Source organism: Melanostigma gelatinosum (assembly GCF_949748355.1).
Source record: "Melanostigma gelatinosum genome assembly, chromosome: 1".
In the NCBI taxonomy this organism is placed as follows: Eukaryota; Metazoa; Chordata; class Actinopteri; order Perciformes; family Zoarcidae; genus Melanostigma; species Melanostigma gelatinosum.
Window position 1 is genome coordinate 5,849,230 of NC_136634.1, and position 25,618 is coordinate 5,874,847.

At 43.8% G+C, this 25,618-nt stretch overlaps 1 protein-coding gene across 1 annotated transcript in view; it reads left to right on the forward strand.

Annotated features, from left to right (window-relative positions):
• The window catches only part of peak1 (pseudopodium-enriched atypical kinase 1), a 76,029-nt gene that overhangs the window by 33,445 nt on the left and 16,966 nt on the right, over positions 1 to 25,618 (forward strand). The window contains exons 3-4 of the mRNA XM_079269611.1: positions 2,046 to 2,122; positions 21,534 to 24,990. Coding sequence (XP_079125737.1) covers positions 21,656 to 24,990 — 3,335 coding nt within the window. The 5' untranslated portion in view covers positions 2,046 to 2,122; positions 21,534 to 21,655. The remainder of the gene's footprint in view (positions 1 to 2,045; positions 2,123 to 21,533; positions 24,991 to 25,618) is intronic.

Sequence of the window (25,618 nt, forward strand, 5' to 3'; positions counted from 1 at the left end):
CAACTGGTATTTAGCGTTTTTTGTATCGTCTACTGAGCCCCTTAATTCGGAACCGCCCCCGCTGACCTGCTTGGGTCAACTGGAGTTGGTTTTATTGGGCAACCTGCAGGTGTGTATCGCTCTTTGAGTGTGTTATATATAATTTAACAGAGCACAGGGTGTATAATCCTGCTCCTAATCTTCAGTTTTAAGAAACACTTTTCTGTTATAAAAATGAGTCCTAACTGTCTATTAGCTGTTTATTACTCAGCCAGCATGATAACTCATGGAGGACCTCCAGCCCCACACCGAGTCCTCCTTGTGTCGTCTCATGCATGACTGTTAAAACATTGTACTCATTAAGTTAATTGCCGTCGTATGGGCCGATCGTTCATATTCTAAACAAACTCCAATTATGCTGGTGAGAAAAAAATAATGACATGATATATGAATGATGGTCAGAGCGACAAAAATAGTATCCGAACTGTGAAGAAAAGTCTCTTTCCCGCTCACTGAGAGTTGAGCAGGCTGAACCGTTGTTGGCTTGTGGCCTGAAAGTTGTCAGGAATGTTCATTAGACGTCATCAAAGCTCTGTGCCGCGGGCTGTTACGCTCTGCATGTAAATGAAGGTTGATAAGAGGCTGACAGGGTCATCACATCAAGCCGTTATTCCGAGGTAATTGGGCCATAATTGTTTGTGCAGGAAGTTAACTGGGCATGGGCAGACTACTGAACCTTTGACTCTGCACGCCAGTTGTTCCTCAAACACACATAAACAACAACACCTGCACATAAACCATGGAGATTTAAAGCTTATAATGAAACGCAAGAAGTCGGTGCGTTACTCAGAAATGTCCACCTTCAGGAATGTTTTTAAAGCCTTACACTAGAGTGAGTAAAGAGGAAGCTTACTCACAAATGAATAACATGTTTGAAACCCAGATTGCATTTAATCCTAATATGGGGTCCCTAGTGGACAACAACATTTTCATCACTGCAGAACTTCCAAGGATTTTCTCTCCACATTCCCTTTTGTTTTTTACAGATAATTTTTCCATTCCAAAGCAAATCAGCAGGCTAATAAAAAAACAAACAAAAAAAACAACACACAAGGCTACTGAGATCACTGTCTATTTTCATCCCCCATCAAGATGCGCCGTCCTTGGATGAATTAATGCAGACCGCTTTTTAAGATAGAATCCCTGACAGTGTGTGTGTGTGTGTGGGGGATGTGTCACGTTAGTTTCTGAAGTTTTCCTCGGTTGCATGGCAACACTCACAGAGCCAGCTATTTTGTTAAAGGAGCAAAAGGAGGATTCAGTAGGGAAGTGAGGGGAATATGTCCTCCCTTCACAGCATTAAATCCACCAACTGGATTAGAAGAACCGTTACTGTCCAGTTTATTTTCAGCACATGGGACACCAGGACGAGCTGGATGTGGGCATGCCTTTCAGCAGAGCATTCTGCACATATTTAAGAATGTAGAACACATGGTGACCAGAGAATTATGCCTGAATGTGTTTTCCTGCATGTTGGTGGAAAACGTGTCTTCGCTGAATGGACGTCTCGGTGTCACTTCCGTTTCTGACGCAACGTCACGCAGCTGCTGACATAGATGCCTTTAAATCGGCATCAAATCAGGTTTATTTTGATTAAACATCGATAAAGCAGTAACGCATGTATAAATGAATATGTGGGAAGTATTGTTTGTCCAGTCGTGTTAGACTGAAAATGAACAAATGATATTTAATCCTTCCTGATGATTTCAGGCACTTTATTATCTTGTTGCATCCATCTCACGTTGCGTACGATGCAGATAAAAAATGACTTCATATGCATCAATTTGTGTCCACTGCTCTATTGGCCTCTAACATGATGAAGAGTTTTCTGTTGCTAAATGTACCAATACGTGATGTACCGCCGTGCCAGAACAATGACTTCCTGTGAAAACGAGCCAAGATGTTAAAAGAACTAACCGAGTGCTCTCTCTTCTTCTTCTTCTCTCCCCGTCCCTCCTCGTTCATCTTCATCTCTCTGTCTGTTTCTGTCTCTCCGGCATCTCTAGCTTCCTGAAGTAGGCGCGCTCTGCTTCACCAACCGGGACTCCATGGCTGCCAGTGCTGCCGCTTGATTCTCTGCACTGTGAGTTCACTCTTCTTGTGTGTGTGTGTGTGTGTGTGTGTGTGTGTGTGTCTGTTTGTCCATCTGTGTTTTTCTCAAGTCTTTTCTTGGTCTACGCAGCATGTCGACTTGAATTAATGACCCTTGAATCGCGAAGATACATTTTTAGGACAAAAACATCCTGTTTGCATGAAGCCAGTGTTCTCAACTTGTGTCAATTACAAACACTGCAGTTGTCTTATTTTAAAACACCTTACACAATCCATATTTGATGTAATAAATAATAGAAGTATAACAGCTGGTTCAGTATTTTTTAAATGGATTCTTAATGTCCTGAGTAGCAGATGAGATGCACTACAGCTGGCTCTTGGGAGAATATTACATGGTGATATTAAGCGTGGGTATTGGACTGTTGTGCCAGTGCTTCATGGTAGGAGAACACAAAAACAACACAATTACACAAGGATATGTTCTTTTCATTTATTTTGAAAAGACAGACAAAGTCCTCTTGCTGAGGACTGAGATAGCGTTTTGTCCACTAACGACTTTAGTGAAGTATTTTCGTGAAAACAATGGGTCCCATGTCAATCACTTAAACAACGGCAACACATGTGGTTTCACATCGTCAGTATCCGGTGTATTCTGCGTGCACCTGACAAACAGGGATATTTGGATTCATGTTGTTTAGTTAGAACAATGTTTTGGATAAGTGCACGCTGAAGGTCAGAGGTCAGGGAAAAATTGCTTGTTCCAAACATCTACGTATACCTATTAGTGAAGCATGTAATGTGTATGTGTTTATTTTCCATTTTTAAAGCCGTATTAGTTGATTTTTGGGGCATGTTTTTTCATTATGACCAACCCCTTTCACATTACACACACAGTCATTTGATCCATTGTCTCTATGGAAATATTGATTTCCATTAGTTGACATCGTTTCGTTAAATGGTAAAGTACTTCCTCTTTTTGAACTTGTGAGGGTTGTGTTGACGACTTACCTTCGCTAACATTGCCGTGCACTTATTACCTCGCTAATGATCTCTGTTTCCATACGTCTCAGTGCCAGCTGGGTAAAAAGCAGCCATCTGTGTTGTGTCTCTGCAGGTTTGGGTCCTGCTCTGTGTGCATGTGCTCTGTGTCCACAGATCCCACCACATATGTGTGTGTGTGTGTGTGTGTGGGTCACACACACACTCACAGAAATGACATGATATATATATATATTTATATATATATATATATTTGTAATATAAATCCGAGGACTTTATTTGGACCAATGCATAGCACAGTGTTGCCAAATGCTACAAGAGAAACAAAGTCTTTACCGTAGTTTTAAGGAAGTTTTGGTTCTTCCAGTTTGGCAATTTTGCAGAACAAATGGCAAACTTATGATAATGCCTGAGACCGCTTGGAGGATCTGATGATTGCACATGTGTCCATTGCGATATAGATTCTGAAACAACATATTTTTCATCTCTCCTCCATGCCAAGAAAAAATAAAGAAGTACAAGTAGCAAGCAGCGAAACACTGGCTGGCAGCAAAACTCCCCCTCACAACCAGGAATCTTATTTTAGAAATTTCTTCTTCTTTTTTTTCTTCTTTTTTTTGTAATGAGACCCGTCGGGCTCGATTTCACACACATGCAGCAGCTGAAATGGTTCGGGGCTGGTTGGAGGAAGCGAGGATGATGAACTGCTTGTTGAGGCATTTCAGAGGTGCTGGACCTGTTAGCGTTCTTTACAACGTCCATGTTGCTCATTCAGAGCTTCTGACCCACAGGCAGCTGCTCGCCTTCTTCTCCTTGTGTGCATTTCACCTGCAAGTGGCGGTGCCATGGGATGGCATGATCTCTCTCTCTCTCTCTCTCTCTCGCTCTCTCTCGCTCTCCCCCCCGATGGTTTGTTTTGCACTTGGCAGTGGAGAGCAGGGAGGTGTTGTGTTCAATGTAATTGGATGAGGCGGCCGCTGCTTTTCCAAACTGTCATGCCAGCAGCTGTTTTCTTGGCCCACACCTCTCACCAGCTTCCTCAATGCCACGAAGAGAAATCATTTCTCCAAAAGGAAATCTGTCCGTGCAAAACTAGTTGCTAGAAAACACTGCAAACAACGATGGGCTGGTCAGGGATTTGTTGGGATTGCTGTTTGTGACATTTGTTCTGGCTACCTGGATGCTACCTCTCCTCCTGTGTGACCCTTCCTAAAATGTCTTCCATGTGTTTGGCAGGAATGAAGTCTGCTCCACACAGCTGTTAATCTCTTTCTGGAGTCTATCATTTTTCAACTTTGAAGCACTACTGTCAACTTTTAAGACACAATTGATGCCAACTTCTGAAAGTTAATATTTGATATCAAACTGGAACTCATTAAGGAGTACAATGATTTCATTATCTCTTTTGCTGAACTTTTCTGCATCAAAGATGTATTTTGGAAGAGAACCCCCCATTTCATATAACGCAAAAAGACAGCTGTGAATGTTTTCCAAAGTGGAGCCAGAGTTTTGGATTAGCGTAGCCGTTCTCCGGAGAGCACAGTCAGCAGCCAGAGAAACAGACAAAGCCACGGCCCCCCCCCCCCCCCCTCTATACAGTCAGACTAACAGAGAAGCAAGAGAATTTCTACATTCACAAATACACGGATTCTTGGTGGTAATTGGTAACCGTTATCAAATGTGACCCCCCCCCCCCTCTTTGAAGAAAGTAGGATGTCGAAAGTCTAATTAAGGCCTGGATAGTCAGAGTAATAGGTTTTTTTGTCTGCATTTTGCATTTAAATAAAATCTATTCTCGATCAGGAAGAGGACACTTACTGTCCTAGTTCTCCTGCGATTCAACATGTTCGAGTCATTAAACCATTTTTTATCTCAGCAGACTTGTGAGTTTCTCTCATAAATCTCTTTCTCACTTGTTTTTAGATCTTGAAAAGATGAAAGAGGTTGAGGACGGAGCTGGCAAAATGATGGGGAAGCTTTGATACATCAATAAAAGTATACTTGTTGACAGGAAGGAAAGACGGCCTCTGCTAGCACAGGCTAGCGCTCGGAGTCTAAGTGTGTGTAAGTGTGATATTACAGGCCTGAAGCCCAACTCATTTTCTGTGACCCCAGCTGATTGCTAGTTCCCTGCACCCCCCACTGGCACGGCAGGAATACCCAGCTCTGTACCCTGGATGTTTGATGCTCTTGCTGGTGCCACACAAGCCTCTGCTCTGTGGGAAACAGAGGGGATGGCAGTGGGTCGAAGACCTCTCATGAGCTCTCCACAGTCGTCTCCTGGCTCATCCCTGCGTACGAGAGAGAAACAAATCTCATGGTGACACGCTTGTTATTTATAGCCCCACAGCCGGATCGGGCATTAATATAGAGCTGCTACAGTTGTGCAGCTTCAGCTCCTATGTGTAGATGATATATGTGCATTTCGTCCTTTTTCCCATGACCAGCACATGTTTCCAATGCCTTGTATTCTTCCTTTGGGGATCTACCACATGACTTTGGACAGTCGAGAAGCTTTCCCTGAACACAAATAGCTTTTTCTTTTTTCTTTTTTAAAGCTAGAAGGATCAGAGGCAGGTCTCCAGCCTGTGACGATATCATGTTGCACATTTTGACTGCTCCAGTGACGAGGACTCTGTGAACACTGAGGCAGCAGGCACTGTGGTGTCCGTGCAGTACAAGGAACACTTTGTTCCTGTTCAGAGTGAATGTGATCAGGTAGACGTTATGCGCACATAAATGTGTGTCAGCGGGCGGGTAGCTCGACAAAAGCAGCCTTGTGCTTCTTTTCAAAGGAACATCTTTAAGGACATTGGTTATTGCCAATAATTGAAATAAATATCTAATCATTTCACATTAAATTGGGATTTTATTTGGGATGTTGTTAGTCAGGCAAGTAGAAATATCTCTTAACTTGTCCCTTAAAATTACTATCAGTCTTTATATGTTTAACAAGGTCTAAAATGATGCTCTGCTCTAAAATGAACTCCAACAGCAGTTTAATGAGGTGCCCAATTCCTATTGTATTACAAACAGTCATTTGGAATACAGTTACAGTACAGTGTATCGTCAAGGCACCACATAGTATACATGCTGGTCCAGCTTTCCTCAAACTCCCTTTGTCCTTTCTGTGTTCTAAAAGAATATGCTACATCTAACACCTTTAAACCACACTGCTAAATGTTCTCAGCAGAGGTGTTATGATACCCAACAACTTTACTAATATTACAGAATTCATTTCACTTTGAGAAGGCATCAAACACTCCAAATGGCCGATATTTATTTTGGGAATTAAACTTTTTTGTGTGTGTGTGTGTGTGTATGTGTGTGTCTACAATGCCCTCCCACACATCTGGCCGTGTCTGCTCTGCCACTTTGCTGCTGTTGGTCTCCCCAGAGACCTGCACTGGCTCTTTCCCAGGCCCGACTGCAGCAACTCTCCCAGAGCGTGCACAACACCAAACTCTGGAATGTTGTTGCTTTGGTTTTTTGTTTTTCTCTCCTTTTAGTTTTGCTCTCCCGCACTCTCTCTTTGTCAGTGAGTTTATTCTACTGACTCTCTCCCTCTCTCTCTCTCTCTCTCTCTCTCTGCTTCTCTCCATCTTACCTAATGGACCCAGTTGGTGCCTGCCCATCGAGTGTAATTGCAAACCCATCATATTATGTTATATTGCGTTCTTCATGCATCTTCTTTGCATGAAATATGTTCAGAGACTGCATATTGAGCCTTCAAGCTGCAGAGAGGTAGATAACCTCAAAAGATTTTTAGCACAATCGGTCTTTCTGGCAATTTTCACTCTGACGGGGAGATGTCAGCTTCTTATTATGAAGCGTTGAGCTTAAAGGTTAAAAATCAATGAGGAAAAGGAGACGTCCTACATTCCAGATACACCTGTTCCTACTCGTACAGGTGCGTTTTGATTGCAAATGCAACTGGAAACTTGATATTTACAGCTAAATAATCACATTTGTCCAAGACAATCAAGAGCTTAAAGTTGAGCTCTCCAGCAGCTACCTTAAAAACAAACTGCATCTTACCATCTAGTGGAAAAAGCGAGACTGACAGTTGGAACTACCAACGGCTAATGACTGAACCTGACTACTCCAGTGAGGACATTGTTTTGACAGATATCTGCTGTTGCATTGGCTGTCAGGGAGGTGAGCTTATAATGAGGTCGTCTGGTTGTCGCATTGCTCATCGCCGCCTGCCAGCACTACTACTGAGAGGACTTGTACAGTCCGTGTTTTTAGTTTGTTTACTCTGGCATAACTTGAGGCTTGAAGGAACTGAAGTACTCGTAAATGTGTGCTCCCATCGCTGGCAACTGATTTTGCCCACTCCGTATCCTTATGGATTCATTTGGCAGAGGAAATACAAATAAAGAAACAAAGAAGACTTCACATGACACACTGCAAAATATTTTTTCTGCAGTAGATAGTACATCTTTAGCAGCAATATATTTCACCTGTTAAGGAATACAGCCAGGCGGCCAAGTGTTTTTAACGTGCATTCTGGAGGCGACTCCTCTGGTTGCAAAAATAAGTGTGATTGTATAGAAGTCTATGATAAAATAACCCTTCTTCTCACTTTATTTATTCTTAGTAAATTATGGTCCGAATTAGACTAAAACAGACCATAAAGCGAAGTATACTTTAAGGCGGGCTTACTGTGATTGACAGGTCGCTGCCGCTACCACAGTCCAAATATGGTCGCTTAAGTTATGTGGTTGCAAAAAGCCAAGATGGCGACGACCAAATCGCCAAAACTCTAGTCTACTAACGTCCACTTCTTCTATACACTCTATGAATACGACTCTAAAACAGCATCGAGACCCCACCATTCGTGTACCCAAATGTAGCTGTTTACAAGTGAAGACCTCTGACAAGTGAAACAACTTTCTTCTTCTCAAACAATTTGAGGGTCAGGAAAGGAGCGGGGGCTGTTTGCATCACACATGCGTTTCCTGTTAATATTGTCCGACACTACAGAAGTAGGAGGAGAAGCATCACGTGACTAATGATGATCTACAATGTCTCACTTCTGCCAAGTACAGGAATGACAAGATCAATTTCATTTTAATTTAATGTATTCTATGATCATTTCACACTTTGTGTGTTGATCTGACATTTTCTCAAGGCGTTGTGACTGTCCAGTCAACACACACACACACACACACACACACACACACACACACACAACTGCAACGCACATAAAACCAAACATACCCAAAGCACACAACCCTCTACCCTTCATTCATGCACACACACAGACACACGCACGCACACACACACACACAGCTTCTGCCGTCTAACCACTTAGTGGATTCAGTCCATTACACTCCGTCCATCTTGCGTGTCATTAATATGGATGAGCCCCTGATGGAGCATGAACAGTGCGAAGGCCAATTTGAAATGAAAACTATTTCTCAAACATTTTTTTTGAGCCCATCATATGTGTGATAGCATGGTATCATTTTTTTCTACAGCATTAATAGTCACCAAATATAACAGTGTATATAGAACGGTACTGTTTGCTACACAATAATGCAAATTTACAAACGCAAACGTGGCACGACTGTCGACTGTTTCTTCGTTGTTATGCCACAATGTTTCTTTCTGCTAATTATATTCATAAAAGGAGTCCTCCTTTATGTGAGGAGTGACCACACACAAATGCTGCTAATAGGCCGTCTTTTTCCTTCTTCTGGGGATTTATATTCACCACCCACCATCTGTAGCGAGCTGTGGTAAGATATTTACCACATCGGCGGTCATTACCGAGTACGTTAAGGCAGAAATTGGCTCATCAGAAGTTTCTTCGAGTATTTGCTGTGCCGGAGCTGAAAGGATGTGGATGAAGTGAGTCCCCCGTGCCTCCTCTCACCTCCTCCCTCCTGTCTGGCGTCCTTGGTGGTCTGTGTGTTTAGATTTGTGAAAGTAACTCTCAGGGGGAATTGTGTAGATTAAATACCACGTCTGTCACTGCCGCTCATTTGTTGCTACATAACCCTCTCAGTGAAGTCTGATGTGGGAGCCCACTGCAGCATATTAATGCAGCTCACGTCAACTGTAATGGTATGATTTACACATCAATATGCAACCACATTAGTGAACTCAAGACACATGATTCACTTCAGCTAGTAAATCCTCCCTACGAACTGGCCGCGTATAATGGTTGGCCATTCATCTGTTCCATGGAACGTACCGGTATGTCTTTTTAATGGATTCACAACACACTGTGAGAATAAGAGCTCGAACTGTTTGTGTTTTCACGCCGAACCGTCGCAGCACCGGGGTCTCGGTTCGGTACGCGCGGTATGTAGATTGACGAACGTTATGCGGAACCACAGTTCCCAAGAGTAAGTTCCCCCCGGACACTGTTAGCCGTGCGCCCTGAGCTTTTCAGTTTTATAGTTTTATAGCCGATTGTGACCTTGTTTGGTGTTCATACGAGGCGTTAAATGTTTAAATGTTCCTTATTTTTACAATGAAAATAGTTTACTAAAGTTGCCAGCAGACGAAATGTTACCTCACTGCCCAAGAGGATGATGTCGGTCTTTGACACTTGCTAAGTGTTTTTTAATTTGTTAATTTTTTCGAACTCCGAATGGTGATTCCTAAACCCGGGGTGTGAACCCCACCATGACTTCTGTGACTCAAAGAGAGATGAAACAGAGCGATATCTCGACCGTGCCTGTTTCCCATTGGCTGGCCTTTATCAGGGTTCTTCAGAGGAACAGCCCATTTCACTTCCCTTCACATGGCGGACCAGAATGATGCTCTTTGTTTTAGATATCGAGCTCACATGCTCACTTTGTCAGCTTTCTTGCTGTCTGTCCTAATTGACGAAATGTGACAAAGCAGAGAGGACTGTTCACTTATTCTAAAGAGAATAATGTCTTTCTTTCAGTCCATTGAGCCTCCACTTTACTCATAAATGAGAGAGCACATTTTCCGCCGGCTGAACAGTTGATTTTACTTTAAACTAAAGTTCAATTGAGCAGCTAATGAGAGTCATACTTGCGGAAAAGCTCCTTGAAACTGGAGTGACGTGCAGTGGAATCACTTTGGCACAATCTCTCTGCGGACGGCAGCGGGAATTTGGTAGAAATTGGAAATCATGTGGAACAAGTCAGGTGTGACCCGGAGTGGCTTTGCTGCTGGAATTGAACGCTGGTTGGCATGTGCCATCACTCCTGTACACACACACAGACACACACTTCCCTAACCCGTCATTGTCACACATAGGTAATGTCTACGTGTGACTCGTCCTAACACATTCTGATTTCTTTCTTTTTCAACCGAAGACGGTTTATGGTGACAGAGACTCGTTACGCATCGTTCGGCTCCCACGACTGAGTGAAGAGATTAGCCAATGGCGGCGCTAACGCTGCTTTCAGGTGGCAATAAGTGAACGCTGCACTCCATCCACTGCTGTCAGAGCAGCCTTCAGCAAAGAGCTGCTGCTAACAGCCTGTAGTTGTACTGGATCTTTGTGAAACGCCTGCAATGACCAGGCGGAGTGATTCACGGATACACACAACAGGTTAGGGGAGCATTGGTACAGAATATGAATTTGCAGTGCAGATTAGAGCTAGACGTATTAATGTCAGGATTGGTGTATATGTCAGACAGTCAGTAAGGAGAAATTGTCCAAGATATACGTTTCAGGTAATTTAGAAGCGGTGTTCCCATTATATCATTTGGAAAAGCAACATATCCTGTATGTATAAGATGTAAGGTTATCCGATTTTTTTAACTCTCAACTTTTGTTATCTATATCACCATTAACAAATCAGTGTTCAATCACAGTGAAATGTTCTTTGTATGACATTACATTCACTTTGCAGATGTTTTGGCCCAAAGCGACTGAAGTTGTTTTTCTCTGGCTCAACACTGGAGGACACTGGGGATCGAACCACCAACCTTAGGCTAATCTGCACTTGTTTTTAACTTTTTCACAAACTTTATTTGGTCCTGCAATGAGAGGATGTACTCCTGTGAAATGAAAAAAACAACATCATCAATGTTGTTTCATCAATAACGGATGGGACTGCGCAAACGGCAAGGACATGATCATCTGGAATGATCTCTTATAACTCACTCAAACAGCTCTGCATTATTTACACTCAGTGTGTGTGTGTGTGTGTGTGTGTGTGTGTGTGTGTGTGTGTGTGTGTGTGTGTGTGTGTGTGTGTGTGTGTGTGTGTGTGTGTGTGGTTGTTGGCCCATTTTGCTCCTAGCATCTTAAAAGCTTTGATATAATACTGTAACAAATGACGGTGGCTTCTTCTTCAAAGAACTTGCAGTGACAAACACTGGCTTACTTTTGCCTGAACAAACACATCTCTCTCTCTCTCTCTCTCTCTCTCTCTCTCTCTCTCTCTCCCTCCTGTCTGTCCCACTGCCACGGCTGTCTTATCATCCAAGCCCTCTGGAAATCCCATATCCCATCTCCTCCTGGCTTCAGCTTTCAGCCTCAGTTATTCCACTATTATGTACCAGGCTCAGCGAGCTGCACTCCCTCGCAATGAACGTGCTCTGGGTGGGAAACGAGCTCCTGTCCTCAGCACACTGACGTCTCTCGGGGGACAAACATTGCCTCTCTGTGGAGACGTGAGTGTGGTAGAACCTGATCTGAACGGGAGCTTTCCCGTCTGTGGCGTTGACGCTCCATCTTTTATCCATCTCACTCTCTCCATCTCTTTTTTCTTTTCTTTTCAGTGGTCAGTGTTTTCACAGTCTCTCCGCGATTCACCGGCGCTGCACGTCTGAGCGAGTCATATTCTGCCCAATTGCTATTCCCCTGTGTGAATGTTGTCCTTTAAATGTCACCAGGAACCAACATGCTTTGGATACGGATGACAAAAACGGTGTGAAGTTCACCGTGTAGAGATTCTGTACATCACAAGAGTGACTGAACAATGAATCCACATTCTTCAGTCAAGTGTATCGTCACCATTTTATATAGATGCTCCATACACATGACGAGGGAACAAATATCTGTGTGCATGTGATTAACTCCCCATAATAATCTAAACAGCTGTTAAATACCCAATGAAATGGCACTCGTACTTGGAGCCCAGGAGAGGTGGGGTTGTTTTTTTGCCCTCTAGAGTTGCACATGCTTGTTACAGTTCAGCTGCTAGCGGAGAGTGTTATTTACAATATTTTACTCTGGAAAATCTGTCGAACTAGATAGAAGAAAGTTCTATGGCATTCATTCCCTTTCTGTATTTGTTCATGTTGTACAAAGGGCTTAACCTGAGCCAGGACACACAACAATAGTCATCACATCACATCAATACAGGGTAAGTAGTATAAAGTGGTGGAATAATAGCCTATGTTTTTCTTTTTAAAACACTGGCATCGGATCAGTACTCGGGAGTTTGGGAAGGATAGAAAAATGGTTTCAGAACATCTCTGCTTGTGTCAAAGAGCAGTAGCAGTAGTGGACTCATACTTGGCTTCTGCTGGGTAATACTATGGGTTTGAATGTATCTTCTGAGTTCGTGAAGTGGGAAAGTTCAAGTCAAACACCGGGGGTTGAGCTGCTGTTCAAACAGCTCACATCTAGACACTGTTTGCATACATTCTCTCACCGTGTCTCTGGCAGTCACATGCTCCCACCACTCTCACACACAAGCACACACTGACAGACACCTAGAGTCACCGTCATCGATTCCCCTTCTCTCCATCAGCCAGACACTGGTGTGCCTGAGTCAGGATCAATCCACCCAGGTGGAAATGGTGGGGCGGGGGGGCAGCAGAGATGAGGTCGGGGTGGTGGACCTCTTATCTGGCTGCTAAACGCACAGTGGCATTCTCACAGTCTGTCTCAAGCGCTTTATTTCCCTCAGAGTGAGCACTTCTCTCTGGCATATCGGCTCACTGAGCTATAACTGATTTGGAAAGTGATGAGGGAGGCCTCAGGGGTGTACGATGAAAGGGTGTTAGAGGTGTGGGAGTTAAAAAATAGGCCTTTAATGTTGAAATACTTCCCTTTGTGTAACAGCTGTGCAGCACAAATAGAGCTCAGACACTTGGTGTTTAAATAAGATTACACATATCTGACTACCGTTAAATGGGTTTGGATACAGTTAAAAGATTCTGTATCTACTTTATGGTCTGTTTTACTCTAATTCAGACCACCATTTACGAAATGAACATCATGCTGTATTGAAGAAGACTTGGAACTAGCGATTGAGACCATAAACTCATGTTTACAATGTTTACTGAGTGACAGTGAATGTTTTACCTGACATTTAATAAAGCTAAGTTTAATGTGGTTAAAGCTTTCTTTGCCCAATTTATTTGGACAGGCTGACGAGGAATGTATGCTAAGTTTGATAAGTTTGCATGTTTACTATTGTTTCTTCGCAGCCTCACCTTTCTTTTTCTATAAACTTGCAAGACAGGAATTGAAGCGGCTAGCTGCATACAGGGCCCCGACTTTTCCTGGAGAGAGTCATTGGTGTCATTAGCCCTGTAGCCTGGACCCAGAAGATATCAATTATTTCCTCCATCAGGTAGGGGAGACAGAGGACGGTTGTAGAGCCGTCGGGGAGTGTGAAGAGGAGTGTGTTTGGTTCCAGCAATGACCAGCTCTTTCATGTTGTCAGTGAACTCCAGGTGGGGGGACGATGGGGAGAGTGTGAGAGAGGCTTGCGATCCAAAGTATGGACCCGAAATAGCTGGGGAGGGAGGTAAAGACTCCTCATCTAGGAAGGGTGGGGAAAGTGGGAGATCGGAGGCGAAGGGCGGTCCCTGATGATGAGGTTGGAGACTCCTCCTTTTGACTGTCGGTAGGCGGGGGCATCCTTCCCGTAAGGTCTCCATGGCGATGCTGTGTGGTTATCTCTTGTTTAGACTCCTCTTGTATCTTGTCCTTGGCAGTACGGACGGACGGGTGACGCAGGGAGAAAAACAGGTTCGAGGTAAACAGTTTTACCCCTGACTTGTTCAGGCAAATTCCATGCGCTGCAAAAAGATGTCTGCGCTCCCAGAAAAGGTAGAAATTGTTGATAAAATGTACTGAATGGTCAGCACATGCAGTTGACAGCCATCTGTTCAGTGCAAACAGCCTGCTGAATCCTTCATCTCCTCCTCTGACTGGTGGAAGAGGGCCACTGATGAACACCTCAGCCTTGACAGAGCTGACTGTGTTTAACAGATCAATAAAGTCTCGCTTCAGAACTTCAGACGGTTGTTTCACAATATCACAGCTTCCTGTATGCACGATGATGTTTTTCGCTGTGGGATAGTCAGCCACGATGTCCAGGAATTTGTCTCTCATGTCAGAGACCATATCTTTCGGAGACTGCACTCTCTCATCAAGGTCGTTGTATTTTACAACGAGTTAACTCGTGCAGTGAAAGTGTGTCTCAGAGTGTGTGTTTGCTCGTCAGGGCTCAGTAGAGTTTTATTAATTGTTTGTGTGTGGTCACCTTCCTGTTTGGTTTTTGGTGGTGGTGGTTCTCAAAATGTACCGTAAGTGTGACAGTCAGTTCTGTTTGAGGCAAAGACGGACAGAAGGGAAGCGGACTTACATATTTCAGGAGAGAGAGAGAGAGAGGGAGACGGAGACGGAGAGAGAGAGAGACTGCCTGAATAGAAAGTGAGTGGGAAGAGACAACAAGATGGAAAGAGAAGAGACAAGGGGTGGGGGGACAAACAACAAAGACACATTTTGGAAGAGGGAGAATGGAGTAGGAAGAAAGAAAAAAGCTTTAGTCAACGGAAAACCGTTGAGCATGAGAGGAGAGACAGACTGGAGGTCAGCTGAGTGTAACAGCAGGATAATGAGTGCAGCCTCTGCAGTGAGGCATCTGTGACCTGACCTTTCACCTTTTACAGCTACTCGCTCCAGAAAGTGTTAATGTGCATGTCGGTGTGTCCATCCTGTCAGCAGCTACAAACGTTTTGTCCAATGCTATTCAGGTCAAATGCACACAATAATAACCCTCCAAATGTATCAGAGATCATTGACTTGCTTCTCAACGGGAGAACCTCAGGCTGCCTCGTCCACACTCATTCACACTCAGCTCCCTGTGTGGTCCTTGTATTTAGAGCCTCACTGCTCATGTCTGCTGAGTGTTAAAACATAATTATTCCTCCTCTCACTCATGCTGTTGACACACCACAGGGGACATGACACGGCACACAACAGCTACATGGAAGCACTAGATGTAGAATCAAAACTCCAGCTGTGGACCATCTTAAAATCATCTTTAAAAATGCTGAGCAGGCTTTTCATAATGCCAATAGACGACCGAAGTCTACCCGGGCTATCACTTGTGTAATTCAGTGATGTTAAGATTCAGATATGTGAGTAATATTTTAGATATTGGGGGGGGGGGGGGGGGGGCATGTGTTTTAGTCTTTGACAGAAACATGCGGTGTAGACCAAATGTGTTTGTTTGTACAGTAAAATGAAAGTGATTGAAAAAGCTTCCCACTCATTTGTAGGATTTTGGTACGTTAATCATCCACAAGTACTGTTTGTCTCAGACACATATCTTTTGAAAGTACATATAAATATTGACCACATTCAGCCATCAGGAGGCAGGAAGTAAGATGTAGCCAATAAACACAATGCATTTGGGTTCCGCTGGTACAGTTGTGTATTTTTGGGAGCAATTCACCCAATGTCTTTCACCATTATTATATAGAATTATCCCCCCAAAAAATGAATTTTCCATGTACTGTACATGGAAAAGCGAAATTGGTCATCAGTGTGCCTCTGATCTTCATTGGAACTGGCAGGTGATCTAAACTTCTGGTCCCCAACAGACTTAATACAATTATATGATGGAGGCTGTAGCGCGTGGGTCCAGATGGATTCTGACAGTGTAATCTGCAAAGAAGAGAGCAGTGTCCTGACGCATGAAAATGATAATTTACAAAACAAAATAAGTGTAGCGCAATGGGACGCAGCGTTGAGCAGAGTGACACTAGGCTTTAGCTCATCTTGTGATTGGCTCGTGGACACACACACACACAGACACACAGTACCGATTCAGGCTCCATGCCCGGGCCTCATCATTTTTACTTCATTAAATGGCCCGCAAACGCAACAATGGAAGCGCAACTTAAACACAAACTCACTGCTCCCAGCGTGTCCTGCTCAGGAAACAGATGGCTCTGCTTTGCGTTGATCGTGTACTTTTTGTCTTTCTAAATCTCATTCGACAGAATACAATTACACGTTTGACGGAGAGCAGGCGTTCTTTCAGCTCAGACAGTCATCAGTCTTCATGCCTCAGGGATCCATTTCAATCATCGACACTAATGCCTCGGCCTCATCAAATATGCATGACAGGCACGGCAGTGATAAACAGCAACAAGACTGAGGAGAATAACTAAGCAGACATCAATACAAATGTTTCATCAGTGGAGACGAGTTATAGCCGCCATTTGTTTGTTTTTTGCATTTCTAAACTTTTTAGGAAATAATATGCAATATATAATCACTTTTTCTGTCCAATATTAGACATTAGAGGTGGTTAGCTGTAACTCTCCATAAAATAGGTTTCACTGAGGTTTTGACGGTGAAGTCAGAAAACATCTGGAGGAAAAGAAGAGGCAGAAACCTGCAGGAAGAGAGAAAATATGTCCGACTGAACCGCGTTTTCCAATAATTGTCTGCATCTTAGTGCCGCTTCATATCTCTCCAATCAAATATGTTGCAGAGTCGCACTGTGGACACATGCAAAGACTGGATCAATAACACTGTCTATTATAGACCATGTTCTAGAACAATCCCACCTAAGGAAGACGCAAATGTTGTGTGTGTTTCTTTGTGGTCTGGAGCGTTTTGTAGTCAAACAGATGTGCTGTATTGTAATTCATCCCATTTCTATTGTGTTGCGTAATATCTGTTACATAATGAAGGGAACACAAAAATAGCAGTCCATTGTTTGGCTGATGGGCACGAGTAGGAACACTTGAATTGCAACGAGTTTAACGGCGGATAGAATCATTTTCATGTTCAACCAAAGATGGTTACATAAGACGGAGGTTTCTCTCTCTCTCTCTCTCTCTCGCTCCTCTCTCTCTCTCTCTCTCTCTCTCTCTCTCTCTCTCTCTCTCTCTCTCTCTCTCTCTCTCTGTGGTGTCTGGAGTTATCGTATTTTAATGATGGAGTTATCGTATTTTAATGATGTGAGCCGTGTGAACTGAAAATACTGGACTGCATGATTTCGGGAAGGATTGTTGGGCAGATGGGACGGTTGGTGTCCTCGAGGCACAACTGTCACTCTAGATAAAGCGACGGGCGCTCTCGTCAGTAACAACATGGCACCAATATTTGCCTTTCGGCTTAATGATGAACTAAAACAGAAGAATGTTCTTCTGGCTGTTAGAGGGGAGTGTCGTACCAGCCCCCGACTGTAGAGGGAAGGAAAAAATTAATTCAAGACAACGGCGGAATTTTAATGGTGGCTGAGGGGAAAGTAAAATATGCTGTCACATCCTTTCTACTGAGGGTTTCTGTTGGTGGAAAAGAGGCGACGATGTGACACACACGGGATAGTTCTTGATTCTCAGAAACGCAAAAGCGTGGAAAATTGAATTATCTTTTTAGCACGCAGCAAAGGAGATGCTTTTCATACGTCCATCTAGCCCGTTTGAACAAAGTATCTTCATCTTGCTGTCTGTCAGGGAAGAAATAATGTCTGGTGTCGATCTCCTATAAGCAAATTCAGCTTTGTCTCAATGTGCAAAAAGATATTGGAATCCATGTTAATTGCACTTGTTTCATGCCTTCTCATGAAAAATACTTGTACAACAGCTGGATTACAGCTGTGCAAAACAAAGTGTGTCCCGTCGTGTTTCAAGGAGGACAAGAGCATGAGAGAAAAGGATTCTGGGTGTTGTTGTAAATGAGCAAAGCACTGCTTTAGGTCCATCTGGGGAGCAACAAACTTACTGTAATTACACAAAGTAATTCTTTATTTTATCTGTTTTCGGCTGTGCTTTTGAAAGTCTGCCACAGAAACAGTGCGTACGTGTCACGTCCATCCGGCAGCTTTTTGGATGATGTTGTTTGAATTACAGCCGTTATTTCCTGTCAGAACGCAGCCTTTGCGGTGTAACAGGATAAATCCCCCCCCCCCCCCCCCCCCCCCCCTGCCCAGCGCGGCTCGGTCAGCAAAGTTTGATTCAGGAGTTCCTGCTTCATTGTGTCTGGCCCCGGGCAGGTCTGGGGCGTTTTCATGGTAACATCCTTCCGTGCAGGATGTGACACCTATGAGCTTGTTAGATGGATGCGAGGAGCCGCCGTCGATATCGGCTCTACAGTGAACACTGTACACACATTCTTGAATTATAGCAGAATGGAAGAGATGGAGGGCCAGGGTTGTATAGGCTTATTGATTTTTTTCATTTTTTCATTTTTTCATTGGGCAATGTTTGTGCGGCCATTATTTATTTGATGTATCATTATCCAAAGTCAAACATCTAAAAGTTCATCTCGCTGAGATATCTCACACTATAGTATGTGCACGGTTTATCTCCTCAGATTCAATACTGTATTGAAGTGCTGCATAATAATCCTTTACATGTCAAACAGAGCTGAATGAGCTATCTCACCCCAGCCAGTAGATGCAATAGCGCTTCAGGAAATATCACTTAATCAGGTTTCAGGAAGGAGCTGTAAACTATTGATGTATCTCCATGGAAGAAAAGCCGATTTCTTCCAGCAGCCGGGAGAATAGTCAATAGCAGTCGCAAGCCTGTAATATCTAGCCTGTCCCTTTCCTTTAGGATGAGCTGTGTGTGTTTTCTCTCTTTTGGTTGGAACAGCAGACAACTATAGCCTTGTGGTCTAGAGGGAACGATCAATCGCTAAATACAAATCTTTCATCTTTAAACCTTGTATCTACAAAATCTAGAGGCCGAAATATATTAAATTTAAATGTCAGCCATGCATTTGAATCTCACCTCATGTTTTGAGTCAGTTTCATGGGCTGTGGTTGAATAACATTTATGAATGAACTGAAACAAACGGAGAACTGAAATGTCAGTCAACTGGTTTCGACTGCATCGGTATGACTGATTGGGCATTAGACCGACAGTAGAATCACTGCAATAACACAATTTCAACAAGACAACAGCAACAACCAGTAAGATTAGACTTCATGATCAGACCAAACTATGCTGCTAATGTTGATGCGCTTCAGGGCAAAGGGGATTATCTCAAAAGAACCAAATTGTGTTTTACTTCTATTCTGTAATGTTTAATGGCTTTTTTATTCATTTTGTTTCCTGTATGCCATTAACTGAGCTCACTTTCTTCTGTGTACTCTCCTTTAAGTGTCTGCCCAGAGCAGGCTTCAGTTGTAGAAATAATGTGGGAATAGTACCAGCTTATGTAACATACGGATTCAAGTGTGATATCAGCTTGATTACAACTGGTTATTTAAGCAACATGGCACTTATTATGAATAGATTGATAGAGCAAATAAGTGGTGCACCCAGACATTTCATCCAAAGTGTTGGAAGTCTAATTGAATACATTTTCAGTACTTTTTCACTGTGTAATAACTAAAGGCTGTGGGACGTGGCAGCAGAAGAAAACAGGATGTGTCTGATATGACTGTGCTGGTGCCGATAACCTGATGCCATGCTTGTGCTCAAGTTTTAAAATGTCAGTCTTTGTTATCTTGCAAAGACTGAATGGTGTGAATTTTTAAACCTTTTATTTTAGTTGCCATTTGGAACCATTTTTTGAATATAATGTGTGATTATTGATGACAGCTTATCGCCAATATATGTAGTACAGTAGAAGGAGAGTGACATATGTGTTTGGTTGTTGTTTAGCAATATACTCGTGCTCTTTAGATTTAATAACTTACTTTGTGCCAACTTTCAAATTCATGGTTGTTTACATTCACATCTAATGTGAAGGGTGTAGAAATTGAATTTAAATACATAGACCCCCACTTTTAGAGGACCAAGTACCCACAAACACTTCTCCTACTTGTTGAATTTCAAGTCGAGTTTGTTGGAAAACAGAAAACACAGAATATGTAACTAATCTATATTCAGACTTGTCTGCCACCTGCCAGACTTCAGTGCATGTGGATTCAGCTGAAGCACTACTGATTTCCATTTTCCATGTAATTGATCTAGTTCATAGGATTTAGGACATTGAGTGTTTGATTCAATGTGTAGTATCAGCACCTTTATCTCACCTAAGCCCGGCTGAAACGGCCAACAACAACACAGGACAGCGATTCAGAAATAAGCTTTCTTAATCCTCTTCCTGTCTGCCCCTTTGCTTTTTCAATTCTTACCGGTCCAGTTGAGGGTGTAGGGAGAGACAGATGACTGCCCCGCTGGATAAACAGGCTGCTATGTAGAGGAAGTTTGCCACCTAATGGTGAAAATGTAGCACTACCTTCCTAATTCATTCTCTCTCTCTCTCACTTAGCTTATGTGCCTCTTTCTGCCCCAATGTATCCTCTTTACTTCAGTTCAGCTCTGTGTATGCAAGTGTATTCAGTGTATAGTGGGATCTGGGATAGTTTGGGTCAATCTTTTGGTTAACTTAGTTTCTAACTACTCTGTGCAGTTAGTTTAGATCAGGGGTCTCAAACTCATTTTCACTCTGGGCCACATCAGCATCATGGTCGCCCACAAAGGGCCGGTTGTAAATGTAACTCCTCGAAACATATTGTTAAATAACTCTCTGCATTTGATTATTGTTTCTTCAAGTGTAAAAATATTGTACATGCAGTTATATAAATGTAAAAAATATATTTAAGCAGATTTCTGTTATTATAACATAAATCCTTTAAATTTAGGGTTAAGAAACCCACATTACTCTATCAAAGATCAAACTATTGAAAAAAATAGCAAAGACAAATATCAAACAAGTTATTACAATAACTTTGTTCAAAGCTTAAAATCCTTTCAAGGGTGCATTTGCACAATCCCACATGAAGTATTTCATGTGTTGTAAAGCCACGTTTAAAGTAGTATTCAATGTACTCGCAATACATTTACATGTCAAATGTACAGTAACCAGCTAAAGAGCTGCTTCTGTGACTGTGTGTTTAAGTATCTCATCATTTTGACTTTCTATTTCATATTTTTGACTTTCAATCTCATCATTTTGACTTTCTATCTCAGAATTATGACTTTCTATCATAGTTATGGTGTTCTATCTCATAACCTCGACTTTATATCTCATAATTTCGACTATGGGGATATTTTTATTATCAAGTCTAACTTTAAAAAAAAATATATATATATTTTTTTTTTTGCTGGCGGATTCACGGGCCACATAAAATGACGTGGGGGCCGCATTCGGCCCGCGGGCCGGGAGTTTGAGACCCCTGGTTTAGATGATGTATTTGTGCCAAATATATGTCAAATAAATGTTTAATTGAAGAAAACTTAAATTAATTTATACCTTTTTCTCCTGTTCTCCTTTTCAGGTGCAGTACCCCCCACATTTGAGGCTTGAATAGTGTTCATCATTGTTGCACTACAGTCACTTCCTATCGCCCGTATCTTCATGGAGGGGTTTCCTGTCCACTGACTCACCGGACCAGCAGCGATGTCTGCCTGCAGCACCTTCACCGAGCACGTGTGGAAACCAGGCGAGTGCAAGAACTGCTTCAAACCCAAGAGTTTGCACTGTCTGGCTCAGAGTAATAAAGGGAAGCCTCCTTCTGAGCAGAGGTCCCCAACAATTCAGCAACAGAATCCACCCCCTGCCGGGGCGAGAGCCAACACTAATCTTACCATCAACTCCCAGAGGGCCGGCAGTGGGTCTGCCCGCTCAGGACACTTCCGTCCACCTGTGGCTAAGAAGCCAACCATAGCTGTTAAGCCCACTATGATGCTGCCCTGCTCGTCTGCTGGACTGGATTCAGATGGCAACCTGCAACGGCCGCCACATGTTTTGGAACAGGGCATAACATCAGCCTTCACCATCTGGAATCGCAATGGACTGAACTGTAAGAGGCTTGGTGGGCCCAGCAACAACAACGAAGGAGAAGATGGCAGTGAGGAGATTGAAGGTTATGGACAATTTAGCCCAAGGACCCCGAGTGGAAATAACAACAGTGGACTTACAGATGTCCTCAAAGAAATTGCCGGGTTAGGCCCTGGCCCCAGCACCGCACCCCTTTCCGGGTCCAAGGATTTGTTTTGGGGAAGAATCAGTAGTTCATACCAACGGTCATTGGAAAGAGGCCTTCCAGCGTCAAGCTGTCTTGCCATGGGAAGCATCACTTGTGGTGGCGGCACTACTCAAAAACGTGTATCACTCAGCGATAGCTCTGAGGTCATCAGCACAGAAGGTGGTCGCTTTTGCTACCCTGAATTTTCCAGTGAAGAGGAGGATGAGGACGAAGACACTGAAAGGGATGATGATGAACATGAAAGCTGGGATGAAAGTGATGAAGAGTTACTCGCCATGGAGATCCGAATGCGAGGCCAGCCACGGTTTTCAAATTTCCGTGCCGCCACAATGTCTCCGGTGCCCTTTGCTGCAGGGAAAAAGTGGAATACCGTGCCACTTCGCAACCGCTCACTGCAGCGGATTTGTGCAGTGGACTATGACGATAGCTATGATGAGATCTTGAATGGATACCCCTCCATGGACTCCAATGGAGCTCTTCTAACTTATGGGCCCCATGACATGCAAGGCAGTGGTTTCCCATCAAATTCAGAGTCCACCACTTCTCCGGAATCCTCGTCATCGCGACCAGAAGATTCTCAAACAACTTCGAGCAGTGGGAGCGGTGCCCCCTTTACTCTTCGAAATGGCTTGCATTCTCCTCCCACATCTTCTAAGGCACCTGTCGTCTGCACTTCCCCCCCGCCGGTCCACAGAGCACTGAGTCCACTCAAGGTGACTGAAACACACAAGGCTGTCCTGGCCATTAGATTAGAAGAGCAGGATGGCAGAGAAGGCACGCCAATGCCCCAGGCACTTCCAGGTCAACCTGTCACAATCAGTTTTAGTCCCACAGAGGACCAGGCTAAACCGTACCGTATAGTAAATTTAGAAAAATCCCTGATCTGTAAGCCTTACACTGTGGTGGACGTGTCGGCATCCATGGCCAACAAAGACGAACAGAATCTAGACTCTACTCCAAAACCCAAAATCCTGTCAAAGCCTTGCAGCCCTACATCGTTTTGCAGCTCACCTTTAGGTCAGCCACTGTCTCCAACCTCCCCTCTCTCTCCTTCTTCTCCTGTGATGCCAACATCACCCACATCTGTAGCAATGGCAGGTACCTACCGTAAGAAATCAGGGAACATACGCTACCAAGAGGTGTGGACATCAAGCACAAGTCCTCGCCAAAAGATACCTAAAATGGATCTAGGGGTTGGCAGTAACCCTTGCCCCTCCATCCCTACTCAACACCTCAGCCACAAGTCAGCTCCCACTTCTCCCATTGCTGGGCTGTCTTCCTCCCGAACTGTACCTGTGAAATCTTCCAACTTATCAGAGATCAAGTTTAACAGTTTCAATAATGCAGGCATGCCTCCTTTTCCCATTATAATTCGAGATGAACCAGCCTATGCCCGCAGCTCCAAGAATGCTGTTAAGGTACCCATTGTTATCAATCCAAGTGCATATGACAACCTAGCTGTGTACAAGAGCTTCTTGGGACTCAGTGGGGAACTGCCACAGCCAAAAGGGGTAGGCAGTCGGGTAACAAGCCATACTTATGAAGAGATTGGGTCCTGTGAGAGTGTCCAGTCATCCTCAACCGAGAAACCTATCTCTGGTAGAGGCACATCAGAGAGAGCCTCTTCTGAAGAGACAAAAGCTCCACCTGAGGCAGTGTCAAGAGCACCAAACTTACATCTTCGAACCACTACAGACTCTAGAACTGTGACCAACACTGTGATGAGCTCCACAGTTGGAGCCCTCTCTCCCACTACATCAACAAATTCCATTCTTACCATTACTGCAAACCCACCTAAAACCAGCCCTACTGCCAATGCTGTTGCACACACTTGCAAGACAAGTGAAGACGCTACTTGCAGTAAAGGTGACAATACAGACTTAGCTTTGTCCTCTGGGACAGTGGCATGCCATAGGGAGGAGGCCAGTGCTGTGCTTTTACAAATTGTTGCCTCCATCCAGCCTCCACAGTCTCCTCCAGAGTCGCCCTCAATACAAGTCAATGATAACAGCTCTGAGGAGCTTTACGCCCTCCCACCTGATGCCATGAAGGAGACCCTCACCCGGCCCAAGTCTCTCTTTTCCGCAACTGACAGCTGTCTTTCCAAACCCAAAAAGGACACGCCCTCCAAAGTGTTGTCGAAATCCCAGAGTGCCTCTGCTGCCGTCCCACTCTCCAGCCCCCGGTCAGAACCCAATGCCCCCTTCCCCCCTCCTAGATCTACATCTTCCCCATACCACGCTTCTAACATCATCCAGAGACATTTTGGCAACTGGACCAAGAGTTCTGCCTCCAGTTCTCCTATACGACCAAGTGAAGGTGAAGCAAGTCCGGGTGGAGAGGGGAGACGTCTTTCGACGGAAAGCTCTAAACCCAAACGCTGGATCTCCTTTAAGAGCTTTTTCCGTCGGCGGAAAGATGAGGATGAGCAGAGAGAGAGGGCGGAGAGAGAGAAGGACAAAGGCAAGCTTGTTGGTCTTGACGGAACCGTCATTCACATGCTTCCACCGCCACCCATCCAACAGCATCATTGGTTCACCGAGGCCAAGCCAGAGGATCCCACACAGAAACCAACCATCGTCTTCACCTACAAACCAGAAAGCGGCAGCACCCCGGGTGACGGAGAAGGAGAACTAAGAGTAGAGGAGTGCAGAGAAAATGCACTGCTGCCACCTGATGAGAGCAAGGAATCCGGACCTCTGAGCCCCGGGCCAACATCTCCTCATCTCATCAGCAAGGATTTCAGGTACTTGTCCAAGATTGTCCAACGTTTTAATGTCTGATGCCACTGGATTGAAAGATACCCCACGACCAGAGTAAAGCTTGTAACGGTAGCAAGTCAAAGTCCCCAGTTGGTAATACCGTAAGTTAAACATGAGAATACTGTGAAAAAACACAAAAGATACTAAACTAAACACCTGTTGAAGAGGACTCCCAGATAATCCCAAACCAATAATTAACAAGGGCAAGGTGGATATGTCCCTTTGTATTAGTAAGGGTTAATGAGGATCAAAAGTGGCATCTTATTATTTGCTAGGTACGCACGCACTCGGGCATAAAGTAGATAAAGTAGAAAAGACCTGTAGACCGAGACAGTTGTGCCTCAACTGACCTTCAAAGAGAGGTTTTTCCACTAGAAAACACTTTAACGGGGATTTGTAAGAGGTAAACGATACTTTGAGCTGTTATAAGATGAATATTGCTTTTACATTTAATATGTCTTTGTCTTTAAGGCCTGTAGTGGAATTTTGGGTAATCTGTCAAAGTCCACGCTTGCTCTTCCTTCATCACCTCTCACTGATCTAATGAATTATTTCACATGCCACATGCAATGCCCGTATTGCCATCACCCACATGCATTCCCTTCAGAGCAC